This window comes from Diceros bicornis, chromosome 28 (assembly GCF_020826845.1).
Source record: "Diceros bicornis minor isolate mBicDic1 chromosome 28, mDicBic1.mat.cur, whole genome shotgun sequence".
NCBI lineage: Eukaryota > Metazoa > Chordata > Mammalia > Perissodactyla > Rhinocerotidae > Diceros > Diceros bicornis.
The window spans coordinates 13,900,512-13,920,135 of record NC_080767.1 but is presented as its reverse complement, the minus strand read 5'-3'; the positions used below and the strand labels follow the sequence as shown (position 1 = coordinate 13,920,135).

Here is a 19,624-nt window from a genome sequence, read left to right as displayed (position 1 = left end):
TCGTTGGATCATCTCATGGATGTCTGAGCATATAGCCACTATTAGAAACCTTGGACATCCACATATTAAATTTTCTATAATAGATGCTCACATATCTAGATGCAGGTGAACAAATAATGTGTTCTTCTGTACCCACAAAAGAACCCTAATAGAACAGGTTGCTGTTTCGGAGTGATCATGACTATTCCACAGTGATCCTGAATAGACATGAACAGTCCTGTTACAAAAGTGTGCTGACTCATGATTATTTATTTACCATTCTTTGTTTACTTGCCATTTATCATCTTATTGGCCCTGAGTTGGGCACTTGAGCCATATTTAAATATCATTGTAGATTAAGTAAATTCAGAGTTAGAAAAAAACGTTAATGCTTATTGACTCCTACTCTAGGTGGGAAGAATCCTCCTCAGGATTCTCCTTTATACTGTCCTGACCCATGGTTGTCCTGGATTTATATGAATATTGGAAAAAAAAGAACTCTTTACTTCAAAAGTTAGATCATTCTATTTCCAAACAACTGTAATGATTTTTTAAATCACAACATTAATTATATGGGCCCTCATTTTTCCCAGGATGAAAATGGACTATCTGCATGATTTTGTGTCTTCTGGGAGTCACAAACTCAAAAATATTCGGTGCTATGCAGTGAATGTACTTGAGTAAAACAAGCTGGGTCTAAAGAAATATTGAGGGGTGAGGACTGTGGCAAATCTCTTTAATTCTATGAGACTAAACAAGATGCACATGTTATAATATTCCCTTTCTCACCAGTTTATCATGTCTGATTCTCTATTCGATGTTTTCATTAGAATATGTATTCTTTACCCTCTCTCGTTGCATTTTATGAATGACAGGGTGATGGCAGTGCATGGAGAAGTGCTTTCTCTCCACTGAATAAAATGATTCCACTTTTAGATTTTTGCATGTGATAATCTCATATACTCTTTTCTTTCCTTTAAGTTTTATCCGAGAAAGAGAACTGAATCTTCTAGGAACAGCTCCAGATTCCCTCCAGAAAATTTGTGGATGGAAAAGTGCCTTTGTTAAAATGTTACAAGTTTACTTTAGCGAGCTTGACTTTAGTCTGTTGCAAGCACATGGGATCCCATCCCTATGGAACCTATTTGGACTATAATGTCAGAGAGAACTGGGTCAGTCAACTTTTAATGATGTCTTCTGAAATGTAGTTCCCTTCTCAGTGTGACTATCACTGTGTTTTATCTTCCTGTGAGAGGAGATTACCAGGCTATGAGACAGCGAGTAGAAAAGAAATGGTATCTTCCTAGGTCAACTGGCTTCTTGGAACCCCTGTGTTTTCATGGCTACAGGTCATATAGAGCTGAAAATTGTCTTTTGTCTATTTGCTAAAGAGATGGATAGAAAGGCTTTTAGCTGTCAAAAAAATTGAGATACGTGATGTGGTGTTTGGGCATGTATGAATTTTGGAGTCTGTTTAGTTGTGCTTCAATCCCCGCTGTGCCACTTCCTAGCTGTGTGACCTAGGGCAATTTCTAGAACTTTTTTGGACACCACATTTTTTGTTGTATAAAATCGTGTGCATCTTCAGGTTTTTATGAAGATTAAATGTATCTGCAATTTAAGTAATGTTTAGTGTGTTCCCTTCCCTGAGATACAGAAGACATTAGTAATTGAAGTGGTTGCTTCACTTTTAATTAATCTGTAACAGGGAAGAACACTCTTCCTTCCTTTTCCCATTACTCTGGAAACCTCATGGGTGTTGTTCAGAGACAGTCATAAGATTTCCTGTCTGGGGTAAGTAAAATAATTTCTCTTTTATGTTTATTTAGGGTCCTACTGATCCTCTGACAACTTTGGATTTATCACGGGTGCCTGCCTCTCCAGCCTGCCCTCGAGGAGCCATTCCTGAACCAACTGGGTCATCTTCCCTCTTTGCCACATTAATATCTCTGATATCACCAATGTCCATGTCTCCAATTTCCTTTCATCGAGTTAGGATTTTCCCTTTTAGGCTTCTTGAGGCCCTCCCTTTTGTGATCTTGGTGACTCTACACAGACATGCCTCTCTTTCTACCTCTCAAGTGCCTTCTTGCCTCTCCTGTTAGTGGTTCTACTTGTTTTTCCCCTATAAAGTGGGATGCAGTTAGTAACGGTTGCTCTGCTTTTCTCACAGAGTGCATAGAGATTACCTATAGTATTTGCATCAAAAATCACACCACCTACAGCATCAAATGGAAAGTCCATCATTAGTGTTTAAATTGGGAGCTTCATATACTGGCTAGATGCCATCAACCTGGAGCTCCAGCATCACCACAAGAAACCTGGTTATAATTGAATTCTCTCTATTCCTCTGGCTCTTTGGTTTTTTAAAGTGACAGCCTTTCTCTAGAGTGAGAGAAGCGCCGTAAAACGTGGATGAATGAACTGGTACGTTTAATCCTCATAACCAATGAGAAACTGAGGTTCAGAGAAATTTAATTGCTTGCATAGGCTATAGATTAGTAAAGTAGATGTGGAAGTATGATTCCAATCTAAACAGTTTGACTCTATATCTAGTGTCCTAAGTAATAATGTTTTCTGCTTCCCTTGATAAACTAAAAATTCTTGCACCCTAAAAATTCATCTTTCCTGAAGTACATCACACTGAAAACCCATGACCCTAGGTTTATTCAGCAATTTTCTGGTTGGTTAAAACACTCAGTTCCTGGTGATTACTCTGTTACCTGTAAGTACAGGAATATCAATGAGTTTCTCAAGAGGATGATGCAATACTAGCCTCAAGACAAAGTTAAAGTATTATCCACTCTTACTCATGACCTTTGCCACAATCGTCGAGGTCTTGATCGTCATAGTCCCCTGAATTCGCCTATATATCCAGTTAACAGCTCTGGAGAAATTCTGAGCTTAAATCCAGTTAGGATATCTTAACTTTCTTGCCCTCTAATATTTTTGGATTAATTTTCCTGCTTCAGATGGAACTGGACTTCAGGATACTTTCCTCCTGACTAGGAGGCAATGGAAGAAATAAAGTCTTTTTAGAAAAGACTATGGTTTGAAAACTAGATTTCTCACTTAGAACTTATATGATCTTAAATTCTATAAGTCAGTCTCTTCATCTGTAAATTAAGAGCAACGAGATATTCCTTTTAATATTATTGTGAAGATCTTGTAAGAAATAATTAGATGTGAATATTTAGCACAATGCCTTGCATTTTGACCTTGCATTCAAGTTCTCTAGATAGTTCCTTATCCTTCTTTTCCTTTTTTTGTTTCCTTCCTTCTCTCTCTTATGATGCCAAGTTTCCCATAGAATTTAACTATGAATGTTTCTCTCAAAAAGCTGTTTTTTCTGTATATAGTAAATTTTAATTTGCAGTGTTCAATTACACTTCATTTCTCAGCAGGGTTGATATTGAAAATATTTTACAAAGACTGTGGCACAGCTACCAACCAATCACAATGGACGTTAACTACAAACAACCAGTACAGCTGTACCGATGAGTACAAACTCAGGTCTGGTTTTATTGTTTTGATTGTAATTTTTTCTCTGATCTATAAGCAAAGCTGAAATTTACCTGGCGTGTATTACAATGGCCACATTGATTGTTTATGTCAGGTATTCATTCAGATTTATTGTTGCACTTGCCATAGAAGTTAAATATTTTGAATATTACTGCTAGTTATTAGTCCTTTAGAAGTGTGTTTTAATTATCTCAGGTTATGGGGCTTTTTAATTAATTAATTGTTGTGAATTTAATTGAGAGCATATGGACTGTTTAATATAATTTGTTTGAAATTTGCTGATTCTTTCTTTTAGCCTAACAAAACATCAATTTTTATACATGTTCCATATGTGCAGTAGAAGAATGTGTATTCCATAATAGCTGGGTTGTTAAGTTTGTCAATTGTTTTATTCAAATTGCCACATCCTGGTTGTGACTTCGGATATTTCTACATTTCTGGAACTAGATTTTCCATTCTGTAAAATTTGGAAAAATATGAGCTCCTTGAAGAGTTATCATGAGGGTCCAAAATATGGTCTTGATAAATCATTTTGGAAACTGTATGTAGCCTCCTGAAGATTTTTTTCATTCATTTATTTACTTATGCATTAATTGAACAAATTTATAGAAATAGCATACTGTGTGCCAGGATAGGACTTAGGTGGGTGCTAGGTGCACTGGTGAAAGAAAAGAGCTATCCTTATGTTTCTTTCTCTCAAGGTCCTAAGTTTATCCCTTCTGACATGTATTCTGGGGTTTGGTAAACTGCTCAATGTTTCCCTTTCGTATGATCATATGATTATTATTATGTCACTTTAGAGTATACTAAAGAGATTTTCGTAACCTACATTTTAGACACAAGAAAGCAACTACCGAAGAAACACAAATGTCTTGCCCAGGACCTTCTGTTATTTAGTTGTGCATGGAAATGATAGTCTGGACAGAAGTATTGTTTATGCTCTAACTGGTTCACTACATTTCTCATGCAGAGAATTGCATATTTCGTTGCTTTTAAGGATACCTCCAGACAGAGTAAAGATTTGATGGGGCTGTTCACTTACCAGAAGTAAAATCCGAGTGACAGATTCAAACCTCTAAGGAAGTGGCACCAGTAGGCTACTTGTTCTGTGTTATAGAAAAGAAGAAATAAAAACTGAAACCAACACTGGAAACACCTAAGGAGCTGCTTTGTCATGGCAAAGAACCATACCTGGGGTGATGCTGACAGGACAAGAAGCAAATATGGAGGCTCAAGTCCCTTGTCTTCATCCAACCTTCCACTCTCTCTCTAGAAACTCCTCTGGAAGAGTTTAACAGAAGACTGCTAGCAAAGGGGAAATGTAGTTTTCAGTGTACCAATCCTAACTCACAAAGCAGAGCATAGAAAAATGGATTTGAAGCTGAGAGACAATAGATTAACACCATCAAAATTACTCCATAAAAATTAAGGATGTGAGCCTAGTTGAGCCTAGATGTGAGCCTGATGGCCTAGTTGTTAAAGTTCAGCACATACCACTTCAGTGGCCCGAGTTTGCTTCCCAGTTGTGGAACCACACCACCTGTCTGTCAGTTGCCATGCTGTGGTGGCAGCCAGCTCACATAGAAGAACTAGAATGACTTACAACTAACATATACAACCATATACCAGGGCTTTGGGGAACAAGAAAAAAGAAGGGGGAAGATTGACGACAGATATCAGCTCAGGGTTAAAATTTCCCTGCAAAAAGAAAACAGTAAGGATGAAAATCTTGTGCCTACTCAAAGCATTATGATCTATTAAAGTACACGCAACACAAATAATAAAAGACAGCCAATGTTTATTGGACGTTTAGGATGTTCTAGGCACTGTTTAGTGCTATTCATAAATTAACTTATTTAATCTTATGAAGAAACAATAATTACTTGTTGACAAGATAGGAAGATATAATGGGCTTACTTTTGCAATTTGGAAGTAGCTATAGTCTTTTGCTTTAGATTTGTGTTCTATATTTCAACTCTCATAGACTCCTCAAAGGGCTAGAAAAAAGGAATGCTTTCCTCTATTGACATATCTAACTCAACTCCTTCAATGGAAATGGGGCTTCTATTCCTTACATTGTTACTGCTCCACATGGCTGCACTCTTTAGAAAATAGAGATTACGTCATCTTGGGGCCATCTTTGTCTTATCTCCCAATGCCCAAAACCCTGTAGTTCCTCAGTTCATTGAACAACGTGACTCTTTCTCTTTTGCCACTTCTCATCCTCTCATTACAAATTTTTATCAGATACCAGTTCTGTCTAGTTCTCCTACTGATTAGGAGTTGTATGGTCCAATGGAGAGAAGGAAAGAAGTCTTCATTACAGACTGATCTCGAAGTCCAAGACGAATTCTCTGCTACAATGTTAGCTGTATTTTATCAGGTTAAAAGGTAGGGTGTGTTACTAGAGGGCTTTTTCAGTTATCTTTGTTACATTATATACCAAATCCAGAAAAGTTATGGTAGCTGGTGAATAGAACCTATTCATCTACATTATAATACTCATCACACAAGAAAGAAAAGGTAGCACTTTGTTAAGTGAGTTCATATGACAAAATGCCAATCTAGTTTATTTAGAAAATATTACTTTGAATCAAATTTCTTTTTGAATAACCTTTTTTACCTCAGATATGACAAATAAACATTTTTACTTTTATACATGCTATAGTTCACTTATTTATTCAAAAAATATTTATGTTGAGCATCTACTATGCCTCACATTTCATTCTAGGTCTTTAGGATGTTGTAAGGTAAGAAACAGACAAGTTCCTATTCTCAGAGAGCTTATATGTGTGGTGGACTCAGACAGTAAATAAATGAACAAATTAAAAATTAATATACAATATATCATGTGCTGATTAATAATCACTTTGAATTATTAATTAATAATGTACTTATTTTAGGTTACAAAGTGCTGGAACTTCCTAAGAGATTTTCAACTTTTTAAATTTCCAAAATAGTATTTTTTTTGTGTGAGGAAAATTAGCCTTGAGCTAACATGCCAGTCCGCTTCTTTTTACTGAGGAAGACTGGCCCTGGGCGAACATCTATGCCCATCTTCCTCTACTTTATATACGGGACTCCTGCCACGGCACGGCTTGATAAGTGGTGCGAATGTCTGCGCCCAGGGTCCGAACATTCACATTCTGGGTCACTGAAGCGGAACGTGAGAACTTAACCACTATGCCACTGGGCCGGCCCCTCCATAATAGTATTTTTTAAATCTGCAAGCACGTTTTATTTCTGCAGTTAGAACAAAAACTAATAGTAACAACTGCAACCAAAATATTTCTATCATATAATTTTGAATGACACTGGGTGAATTTGTTTTCACGTGGTGATTTTCTCTATTGGAATTTCGTGTCTGCAGCTGCTTTGACTTCTGAGTCACACAGTGCAAATGAGTATTCATATCCCATCAGAGCAGTGTCTCCTACCCAGCATGTTCTTCACAGCAGCCTTTACATCCTTCTCCTCGGAATATAGATGAGAGGATTGGGCATGGGGGTCATCACTCCATAGAGATGAGGACCCCAACAATGTCTTGATTATCTGGACCAACAGAGCTTTTAGACTTGGGCTTTGCATACATGAAGAAGATGGCTCCATAGAATATAATCACCACTGTCAGGTGGGCTGAGCAGGTGGAGAAGGCCTTACATTTTCCTTTCGTGGAAGGGATCCTCAGAATAGTGCAACAATAAAAATGTAAGAGATGGAAATTACAAGCAATGGAATAACCAGAACAATCAGACATGACCCTGCCATATATCACACTGATTGAAATGTTGGCACAGGCCAGTTTTAGGATAGCCAGAATTTCACAGACAAAGTGGCTAATGACATTGTTAGCACAGAATGGTAATTGCATTGTGAGAGATGTCTGCACCACTGAGTCCACAAGCCCAGCAACCCAGGATCCAGCTGCCATGGCTACATAGGTCCTTTTGCTCATGATGACAGGGTATCTCAGTGGGTAGCAGATGGCCACATAGCAAAGTGCCATCATGCCTAGAAGCACACAGTCTAGGCCCCCATGGCAAAGGAGAGAAACATTTGCACCATGCACCCAGAGAAGGAAACCATTTTCCTTCCTGTCACGAAGCTGTCAAGAATTATTTGGACAGAGGAGCTTATGTAGCAAGTGTCCAGGAAGGAAAGATTACAGAGGAAGAAATACATGGGGGTGTGTGTGAGAATCATAGGCGATTACTGAGAAGAGGACTCCATTTCCCAGCAGGCTCAAAATAGATTAGATCCATTGCTTTTAAAGATACCTCATGACAGATGAAAGACTTTACAGGCCTCTTCATTTACAAGAGTTAAAAGCTGAGTGATAGAGTCAAACCTCTGTGGAGGTGGAACTGGTGAATAGGTGAATAGATTCACAAACAATAGTATATCCATGCAATGGAATACTACTTGGCAATAACAACTTAGAAGAATCTCAGAGGCTTTATGTTAAGTGAAAGAAGCCAGACACCAATGGCTCATATGATTCCATTTATATAACATTCTGGAAAAGGTAAAACTATAGGGATAAACAGCATATTAGTCTTTGCCAGAATTTATGAGTGGGTGAAAGGAGTGGCTATAAAGGGATAGTATAAGGGAGATTTTAGGGTGATAGAAGAGTTCTATGTCCTGATTATGGTGATAATTGCATGAAGCTATAGATGTTTTAAAATTCATAGAACCGTATGCTAAAAGAGCAAAATCAATTTTATTGTATGTTTTACTGTATAATAATTTTTAAAATAAAATTTAAATCTTTCACCAAAAAAAAAGGTATTTGCATTGTAAGGAGAAGATTTCAGATTACTGGGCTTTACATGAATTGCATCCAGTTTTTGGGCAGTCAGGCAGTCAATAAACACTGGTTGGGTTTCTTGCTGACCATTCCCCTTTGAGATTGGCACACTTCTTTGAGGTGTTTTGATATTCAATGAGTTGAGTCTTCCTGACCTGGGACTTGGCTGCCTTTGTAAGTCAGCTAACGAATTCTCTGATATAATGCATTCAGTGTTGATTTTATAGTTCATAAAATTATCTCAGATAATTATGGACCACAAGCAAACTTGAGTTTGAGCGTAGGCTTTGTGGACTTACCACAGTAAAGAAATTATTATTATTGTTAATTCTTACAGATGAAAGAGAGAAAGGAAAATGGAATGGGAATGCCAAACCATTCTGGTGGAATTTTTTCTGAAGGGGCTTTGTGGTTACCCAAGGTTTGAGCTACTCTTTTTTGTGCTCATCTTAATAATGTATGTGGTCATCCTTCTGGGAAATGGCACCCTTATTTTAATCAGCATCTTGAGCTCGCACACCCGTATGTATTTCTTCCTGGAGAACCTCTCCTTCTTGGACATCTGCTACACCACCACCTCCATTCCCTCCACACTGGTGAGGTTCCCCTTGGAAAGAAAGACTGTATCCTTCTCTGGCTGTGCAGTACAGACGTTCCTTGGCTTGCCCATGGGGACAACAGAGTGTATGCTCCTGGACATGATGGCCTTTCACCGGTATGTGGCTATCTGCAACCCTCTGAGATGTTCTGTTATCATGAGTAAGAATTCTTATGTGCCCATGGCAGCTGGGTCCTGAATCATAGGAGTTTTCAACTCTGCAGTACAATCTGCATTTGTGGTACAATTGATCTTCTGTAGGAATAACGTCGTCAATCATTTCTCCTGTGAAATTCTGGCTGTCATGAAGATAGCCTGTGCTGACATCTCAGGCAATGAGTTCATCGTGCTTGTGGCCACGACATTGTTCACATTAATGCCCCTGCTCTTGATTGTCATCTCTTACTCATTAGTCATTTCCAGCATCCTGAAGATCCGTACTTCAGAGGGGAGAAGCAAAGCCTTCTCAACCTGCTCAGTCCAACTTACTGTGGTGATAATATTCTATGGAACCATTCTCTTCATGTACATGAAGCCCAAGTCTAAAGAGATCCTTAATTCAGATGACTTGGATGCTGCTGAGAAACTTATATCCATGTTCTATGGGGTGATGACTCCCATGATGAATCCTCAGAAACAAGGATGTAAAGGAGGCAATAAAACATCTATTTAACAAAAGGTTCTTTAGCAAGTGAATGCAAAAGATATTGGATTGCTAACACAATAAACATTATTGAAACTTGAAAATTATGTTGCAATTTCGTTACTTTATTTGCACTTTCATTTATTATTTAAAAAATTTTTATAATTACATATAGAATGTCAAAATTATTGCATGCTCATTATAGAGAATTGGCAAGATACAGGAGAGTAGGTGGAAGAAAAGAGAGAGATCATCTATTAATCTAACCCTAGGAGATGGCCATGTTTGAACATTTTGAACAGTATCTTTCATATTCTGTATTTATTCCAGTATTGGAATTGGGTGTTATATGTCTTTTTATGTTCAATTTGTTACATAATGCTGTTTCATAGGCAACACTTCATCAAATCTTTCAAAATTAATAAAGCTCTCTGTTGTCAAAAAAGCAAAACAGAAAACCCCAAAACACTGCACCCACATTTTCCAGTGGAGAGCCTTGTGAGGTGGTTCCACATTAATCTCTAAATCCTCCTAAGCCATTAAATACTGTTTTCTTGTTCAATATTTAGAATATTTTTCCAGTGGAACCCTAAGGATGCTAGGCATTTGGGACTATTGAGCATGAGTAAGTGAGCCTTAAGGGCAGGGCCTGTGCGATCATTCAAGATATCCTTATTTTAATTCCTCCCTCTGTTGCAGCTTACGTGTTAGCTTTAGCATAAAGAAAATTTTGCAAAATTAAAACTGAGTTTGAAAACCTGTCTACTGGTCCAGACAATAGTGTAGACAAGTGCTGGTTTGGATGGGGGCGGGGGGGGTCATATCATTGCCCATTTAGAAGAAGCCAGATTTCTTTGATATCCTGAGGAAACTCCAATACTTTTCCTAATCTCAGAAGAAGAATATCCAAGCTCTTGATTTGTAGTGAGTAGACCTGCATTCATGTCCTCTTTCTGTTACTAACTACCCTTGTGACCTTAGTGATCTGAGGAGCAGAGGACTGGGGGATGTCAGACAGGAGGTGACATTATTTGATTTCCCTTGACTTTCTTTTCAAATTTTTACTCCATCTGAAGAACACTTGTAATTACAGCCCAAGATGAACGAGAAAGTGTGTTCAGGAGAGAGCCACATTGTAGGAAATCCATTTGCCTGGATGAATTTTATATTGATGGATCAGTGCAATCAGAGGATGTTGGGCATAAACATATTTTACACAGACAAATAAGAATTAAATGTTTATGGAATTTCACGTATATTAATTTCATTTTTCCAAGTTCACTTTTTTGTGTGTGGGAGGAAGATCAGCCTAGAGCTAACATCTGACTAACACTCGTGGCATATGAGGCCCCCTTTGCTGTGGTCTGTTTAGTTTCATCTTCCACTAACCCCTATCTGTGTCTCTATGTTGCTGTGATGCTGAGTTTATTTTTATTTTCCTGCCTTCATCATGCTATTTCTTGTCTTTCACCATTGGTGTTATTGTTTCCTGTTCCTGGAATATCCTTCCTTATATTACTTGCCTCTCAAATTCTCACTCACAAATTAAGAATCAGTTCAGGTATCACTTCTCCTAGAAGTTGTTTCCTGATTCTGAGTTTCTTGTCACTTATATTTGCATAGAACACTAAGCCATCCTTTTTATTGCACATTACCAGCTTTTATCGAAATCATATGATTACATAGATATTTTTCTCACTACTTATGGGATTCTTGGAGGTAGAGATTGTATCACGGGTATTTTTATTTTCACAGAAATTCTTAATATGAGCTTCATTGAATAGGTGTGCAAAAATTTCATGTAAACAGAGGTCAATAGAAAATATGAAACACCTAATAGAAATATGGGTAGAATACAGGAGTGTACTACACACATAAAAGGAAATACAGCTATTTAAGACACACAAAAAAGTTAAATATGTCTAGTAATTAAAAATTCCATTTATAGCAATAATGAGATACCATTTAAATCCTTTTAGATTAGAAAAAAATTCTAAATTATTGACAACATTTTAATCTGAGTTATTACATTGTTTTACAATGAAGATCAGGCTCCCTTTGAACTACGGTTTATCACTAGGTTGTGTAATTATAATTTATCTTCAAATTTGTTCTTTACATCTCTATATATTGCCTGAGCGTATGATATCTTTCCTTGCCACACCTTCTTGTCCCCTTCCTTCCTTCTTTCCTTCCTTCATTCCTTGTAAAAAAAATTATTTCTTCTTTTACAATGAGTGTGTATTACTGTTAGAATATTTACAATATAAATGTTTGTTCAAAAAGTCAACTTTTGGGGGCTGGCCTGGTGGCGTGGTGGTGAAGTTCACATGCTCTGCTTCGGTGGCCCTGGGTTCATGGGTTCAGATCCTGGTTGTGGACTTACGCACTGCTCATCAAGCCATGCTGTGGCAGGCGTCCAAAGTATAAAGTAGAGGAGGATGGGCGTGGATGTTAGCCCAGGGCCAATATTCCTCATGAAAGGGGGGGAGTGGCAGCTGATGTTAGCTCAGGTCTAATCTTCCTCACCAAAAAAAAAAAAAAAAAAAGTCAACGTTTACTACAAGCTAAACGTGTAAAGTCAACAGAAAATTTGTTTGTACAGTAAATAATCAATTATACTTCAAAATACTGTGTGTGTGTGTGTGTGTGTGTGTGTGTGTGTGTGTCTGAGAGAGAGATTGAGAGAGAATTCAGCTGGGGAAACTTTGATGACAACACACGAGCCCCCTTCTGATTTTGTGTACAAAGTAGAGTAACAGGCCTACTGTAATTAGGTCTTTAGGGCTTTATTTCTGACGTCTCATAAGTTTTATACATATCTCATCTCTGAAGCAATTTAAAGTTGTGCATAGAGGTCCTTAAGAACATTTAAATTGTGTCCTAAAGCCTGAAGCAGATTCTTTAGGTATTTGTGGGTCTCTACAATGGGACAGTGTTTCAGCTTCTGGGTCATATTGCCCAAGTCCTAAAATTTATTACAAAATATTGATTTTCTTTCTATTTTGAACCAGAGTAATCTAATGATGCTTTATCTGAACTAGAGGAATTTATCCTAATAATTATACCCATAACAATCCTGTTTCTATTAAATGTCAACAAATCTATGAGTCTCTATGACAAAATGATTACTCACCAGTAGCTGCCTCTTTGGAGGTTCAGCTGCTAGTGAGGAGTCGTGAAGATTGGCTGCAAGTAGCAAAGCAAGATGAGAATATCTGTTGTTGCTGCAACCTAGACAGAGGGGCGACCTGTGGTTTGGAGGTAAGTTGCTGCAAAGGCAAGAGACAAATTTTTATCAGCTATAAGCAAGAGTTGGACTGATGGGTTAAAGGTGTCAAGTTTGAAAACAGGATGTTTTTCTCACTGAGGAGAGACTGATTATTGGAAATAGAATTTATAGTCTATTCACTGAGTGTAGTAGGAACAAAAAGGGCTATGAGACTGAAAGAGCAGCTCTGCATGCAAAGACACTTGTGCAACAAACTGAAAGGAATTTACTCTGCAGGTGTGAATTACTTTCTGTCAACGTGTAACTTTTTAGTGCAGTACCAAGTATTTGGATGTTCTGTCTTCTGCTTTACCTAACTGAGGCTCACTACACAGTAGACAGTTGACTCTGTTTTGTAGTATAAAACTCTTAACAAACAAGTCTTTGCTGGTCCCCTAGCAACAACTCAGTTCCGTTTGGTTCTGTCAACTGAGAACCGGATGAATTATGTGCCAGGTAGTGTGCTAGAGACTCTTTCTACAGAGGTAACATATGAGAAAGATTGATGACCAATTTGGATTTAAGAATAAAACCTGAACATAATCATTCCTTGAAATCTGAAAAACATAATTTACCAAAGCAATGAATAGCCAGAAAGTGACCTGCTTGGGCATTATCCTAGTGTGTTTGCATGCAAAATCGGTGACTATTTTGAATATTTGCTTTCCTAATATTAGATTATAACTGTAAAAGTGAGTGACTTTTTTCTTTTTCATGTTAAAAGGCTTGCTAAAAATGTTAAAATACCCTTAGTCAAAAAAAAGGTAGCCATGTATTTTAAGACAAAGAAAATGCAGACACCTTTCTAAAACCCTAATTTTAAATGTAGTGAATTGAATCTTTTGGGAGATTTTCCTTTTTGCCACCTAATTTTCTGGCATCCAAAGGATTGGAGTGAGTGTGAGAAAATGTATTAGGATTTGCATGTAACATGAAAATAATACCATTTATCAGAACACTGTGTGTGATCTGATTAAGCTTTTAAGCTACATGTACTTGACCTCATGGAAAGACAATCATGACTGGTTCAGAAATGTCAAAAGACTCTTAACAGAAGGAAGAAGCATAAAAGAGGGCATAAAGGAAACTACTAACAATGGGAACCGTTATTGTGTTAATTGAATCACATACACCATCTCATTTAATCTTATCAACAAAGGTATGGTATAGGTGCATCTTTATCTTCATTCTATAGGTGGGGAAGGTGATGATCAGGAACATGCCCAGGCCACCTAGTTAATAAGCGACAGAGATGACATTTGAACGAAGCCTACCGCCAAGTCCTGTGGTCTTGATTATATTATGGAACATGATTGATAGAATATTGGGTAGCATGGAGGAAGCTCATGGAACAATGGTTTGGTTTTCACAGGTGTATGTATAACCTCCCTTATTCAATGAACTTCACATGTACCTAATGCCCTTTGGGATCTCAAGTGGTTTACACCCTAACCTAGAAGATCTGAAAAATTCTATAAAATGCAAATTTTATATAAAGCTACAGAATGTTAAGACCTGGAGATAGAAAGAGTTTTTATTGTCGTTAGTGCCCTCCAGTGAATTCCTACTCCCAGCGACCCTGTGTACCACAAAGCAGAACCCTGCCTGGTCGTTTGTGCCATCCTCTCACCTTCCAGCACTATATCAGACAATGCTCTGCTGTTCTTCATAGGTTTTTCATGGTCAATTTTTTCAGAGGTGGGCGGTCAGTTCCTGCTTCCAAGACTGTCTTAGTCTGGGAGCTCTTCTGAAACCTGTCCACCATGAGTGACCCTGCTGGTATTTGAAATACTGGTGGCATAGCTTTCAGCATCACAACAACACTCAGCCACCACAGTATTGCAACCAACAGGTGGGTGGTGTTGTTCCCTGACTGGGAAGCAAACCTGTGCCGAATCTTAACCACTAGGCCACCAAGGAGAAGATTAGAATAGGGAAATCAGGTTGGGTTTGGAGTGATCCAATTATGTCCTGAAATTGAGAAGATGGACCTGAGATTTAGAGCAAAGTACCTCATAAAGTTAGGTGGACAAGAGATTCTGAAGAGGGAAGGCTCTTTGGACTTGAGAATGGAACAAGAATAATAGTTAACATTTGTTGACTTGTAATATTGTTCTAGGAATTTTACTAGTTCATAAAAGCAGTAACACATTTAAGGGAAAGGAAATGATATGATGTAGAAGGATAGACCCTTAACCAGGTCAAAGAACAGCTTACAGCTTGATAGTGGGACAGAAGATGGACATGGGCCTGGAAATCCTAATGATACCATGTGAAGTGTCTTGAGAATTGAGAATGTGACTATATTTAAAGTAGTCACTAGTCTTCAGCAATTCCCATTTAGTGTGTGATACCAAATAAGTTAGAACAAGTTTCAAACATATGTGGTTGTGTCCTGTGGCAGTGGATGGTTTCACGTAGTGTTCCGTTGGAAAAGTGAAAGGAGAAAGGTTGTGAATCTCACAGGCAAGAACTCTTTAGCTTAAATGTTATTTATTTTATGAATGGGTAACATATTCACAAGGTTCAAAATTTTTAAAAGGTACTAAAGGATATACTGTAAACAGCCTATATTCCATTCCTGTTAATTAGTTATCCATTTCCTTTCTTGGAAATAACAAACTATTCTTGTTTATTTTTCTAAAGATATTCTACTTGGGAGCAAAAAGGTGTGTACACATATCCATACACACACATACATATATAATCTTCTTTACACAAATGTTAGTGTGCCATATAATCCATTCTGAACATTACTTTTCAACTGAATATTTCTTGAAGATCTTTCTATATCAATGCACAAAAAGCCCCTTATTCTTTTTAACAGCAGAATAGTATTCCATTATTTCTATGTCCCCTTCTCATGGAAGTTTAACTTGTTTTCACCTCTGCTATTACAAACAATACTTTAATGAATCAATTTGTAGGTAAATCGCTTTAAGGTGTTCTAGCATAACTGTGTGATAATTACCTAGAAGTAAACCTGTGGTCAGTTATATGTACGCATTTGTGATTTTGACAAACATTGCCAAATCATCCTCCACAGAGGATGTACCAATTTGTGTGTCCACTGAGAATGTATAGGAGTGCATGTCTCCTCATCCTTAGGAGGCAAGGTCATTAGAGAGGAAACCATGCCTTATCCTTGTGAGCTATCAGTGCATAGCTACCTAAAGAAAGGTCACAGTGAGAGGTGTTAGGAAACTTCTCTGTTTGGAAATTCTCTAGAACTTTGGTCCCTGAGTTTTTTACACACTCTTTTCAGCTAAGATATATATACATATATTTATGTGTATAAACTTTAAAGTACCAAATATAATGAAGAATGTCAATTAATAGTAACAATCACAATTCATGGATACATTGTGTGTTTATAACTGTTATACATTTTTGACTTACATACTTATATAAGCTATGTACTATACATATATTTGTTATATATAATATATAACTACATATTGTATATTATATATAATTATGTATATCATTTCCTTAGGATATATTGTTAGATGTAGAATTTGTAGGTCAAAAGTCATGCACTTATATAAATAAATTAAAAGGAAGATATTTGATGGTCTATAAGACTTCTGATGATATATTAGTCACATTCTCATCTGAGGAAAATTTTGCAAATATACCCTAACCAAACCAAATATAAAGTAAAATAAAGTCCTCAAGAGAATAAAAGAGAATGAGAAGAGAGTGATACCAATGGTGATCAATGAGTAGATATATACGGAGGAAGATAGATGGATAAATAAATAAAGACTGACTGTCCAAGTTTGTATAATGTAAGGGCCAAACAAGAACTCTCAAAAAGACATTGTACGGAAATTATCAACACTTCTGAATTATCTCAGTAACATGTGGGAATTTGCGGATGGTGTTAAAGATGGAGGAATAAAAGTATTCTTGTAGTTCTGCCTTCATTTAGTGTTTGAGGGATAATTTGGGAGTTTAGACAGCACTGTAGTGAAAAAAATAGTTAATCTTTATGAGCAAATGGTTGGGTCCTGTAAGTCAAGTTATAAGAGTAGAGAAAGAGAAGGTACCACTTTTGAAATGGAAAAACTGAGTAAGTGTTCAAGTAAATAAAAACAAATAGTGAATGACAACTTAACCAGCAAAAACAAGGAAGTGGGAAAAAAGAAAATGCAGTAATGCAGAATAAGTCTTAGTAAAAATAAAATATATGGAAAGAAAAATTGAAGTACATTAATAATTATATTTTAAAGTGAATGGACCGAATACTCTCATAAAAGAAACTAAAAAATGTGCAATGAATAATCTATTCAAATGCTTTTTTTGGGGGGGAGAAGACCTATAATACAAGACCACCTCTTGTGACACTAATAAAGAAAAAACAATCAGTTAAGAATAGTTATGAAAAAGGAGATAGCACTACTCATATAAGGGAGACCACAGAATTATAAGAATTAAATGCAGCTCCATGACAACACATTTATTGTCATTCTATGAATAATTTCCTAGCAAAATATAAAGTATCAAAATCAACTGCTCTCAAATCGCCATGTAGAAATCTTGCTTCTTTCTGACCGATCAGATTTTTTGGTCTGATATTTCTTTTGGCATGTTGGTACTGTCAATTAGATGACAAAGTATTGTAGCCTGTGAGCCAAGTTCTCTGCAAAATGAACAATTAAGAGCTTGTACTCTGCAGCCAGATATCTTGGGCTTAAGTCTTGGCTCTACCACTTATTTAGCTACGTGACCTTGGCCTTAAGCACATTACTTAACTTTTCTGTGCCTTATTTTCCTCCTCTGTATGATGAGGAAGATGACACTAATAATAACAGCAATTGCCTAATAGGGTGGCTCTTCAGACTAAATTAGGCAATGCACAAAAAAAAACAATTAGTAAAGGATTGGTACAGAGTAAGAAATGTTAGTCATTATTTTGTCATTGATTTTATTCATTTATTCAACAAATATTTTTGAACCTCTATCTCTGTGTCCTCTCTATTTTAGATATTGGGACTGTGGCAGTAAAGAAGAAAAAGATAACCTGCCTATATAAAGTTTACATGCTACTGGGCAAGACCGATAATAAACATCACACAGCATAATTTAAAAGAGTGACAAGATTATTGATCTGTTGTGTGGTGATCTGTAGCCAATAAAAATGGTTTATTGATCAGTTATACATAATACAATACCCATTTTTATTATAACCTCTGGTTTACATATATGATGACAAATATGGCAAAAATCTCAGGCTTCAGCAAGGAAGTCTTAGGTTTGAATCTTAGCTCTGGCTTTAGTCAAGGTTCCTTAAGATTTCTGCTTTGAAGTACTTATCTGTAAACTGTGGAGAATAATTCCTGTCTCCTAGAACTGGGATGAGATTAAATGAATTACATGGCTGTTATGTGTAGCTTAAAACCTGTCAGTTTCCTCTTCCCTTCCCTCTCTACAATCCATTTTCTTTATTGCTTCCCTTCTTTCTTGGTTCCTTTCTTTTGTTATTTCTTTTCTCTGGGAGTGTATGGTACTTGTGCATTAGTACACAGTGGAAAGTAATCATAGTAGAATACATACTTTGTTTTAACATACTCTAATGTCTTACAGGTAAAAGAGAAACAGTAAAATGCAACGGGAAAACCAAACCATTCTGGTGGAATTTTTTCTGAAGGGGCTTTCTGGCTACCCAAGGCTTGAGCTGCTCTTTTCTGTGCTCATCTTAATAATGTATGTGGTCATCCTTCTGGGCAATGGCACCCTTATTTTAATCAGCATCTTGGACTCCCACCTTCACACCCCTATGTACTTCTTCCTGGGGAACCTCTCCTTCTTGGACGTCTGCTACACCACCACCTCCATGCCCTCCATGCTGGTGAGCTTTCTCTCGGAAAAAAAGACCATCTCCTTCTCTGGCTGTGCAGTGCAGATGTTCCTCGGCTTGGCCATGGGGACAACAGAGTGTGTGCTCCTGGGCATGATGGCCTTTGACCGGTATGTGGCTATCTGCAACCCTCTGAGATATTCTGTCACCATGAGCAAGGATTCCTACGTGCCCATGGCAGCCGGGTCTTGGATCATAGGAGTTGTCAACTCTGCAGTACAAACTGTGTTTGTAGTACAGTTGCCTTTCTGTAGGAATAACGTCATCAATCATTTCTCCTGTGAAATTCTGGCTGTCATGAAATTGGCCTGTGCTGACCTCTCAAGAAATGAGTTCATCATGCTTGTGGCCACAACATTGTTCATATTGACACCACTGTTATTAATCATTATCTCTTACACATTAATCATTGTTAGCATTCTCAAAATTCACTCTTCTGAGGGGAGAAGCAAAGTCTTCTCTACCTGCTCAGCCCACCTGACTGTGGTGATAATATTCTATGGAACGATTCTCTTCATGTACATGAAGCCCAAGTCTAAAGAGACACTTAGTTCAGATGACATGGATGCTACTGACAAACTTATATCCATGTTCTATGGGATTATTACTCCTATGGTGAATCCTTTAATCTACAGTCTTAGGAACAAGGATGTGAAGGAAGCGGTAAAACATCTAGTAAGAAGAAAAGTTTTTAACAAGTAAATGGGAAAAGGACAGGAAATGTTTATAATCACAATGTGGAAATCAATTAGGGAAACCAAAGAGTCAAATAGATATGTTCTTGCTGGTGTGTCAAATTTGTCCCTCAAAGCTCTCAAGTTCCAAAATATTCTGTTTTGGTACAGTGCATAATGAAAGTAAATTAAAAAATTTCAGTGTTTTAGGAATCAATGATTGTAGTTTGTTGTCGTTGTTGAAGAGCTTGATTGTGAGGGCAA

At 37.2% G+C, this 19,624-nt stretch overlaps 1 protein-coding gene and 2 pseudogenes across 1 annotated transcript; 2 read left to right on the top strand and 1 right to left on the bottom strand.

The window, feature by feature from the left end:
• Window positions 1–6,962: 6,962 nt before the first annotated feature.
• On the bottom strand, window positions 6,963–7,704 carry LOC131393787 (olfactory receptor 13C8-like; annotated as a pseudogene).
• A 963-nt stretch (window positions 7,705–8,667) lies between these two features.
• On the top strand, window positions 8,668–9,604 carry LOC131393669 (olfactory receptor 13C9-like; annotated as a pseudogene).
• Window positions 9,605–18,431: 8,827 nt separating this feature from the next.
• LOC131393668 (olfactory receptor 13C2-like) lies at window positions 18,432–19,388 on the top strand. The gene has a single exon (XM_058524721.1). The coding sequence runs from the start codon at window positions 18,432–18,434 to the stop codon at window positions 19,386–19,388; it is 957 nt and encodes a 318-aa protein (XP_058380704.1).
• The last annotated feature ends 236 nt before the right edge of the window (window positions 19,389–19,624 follow it).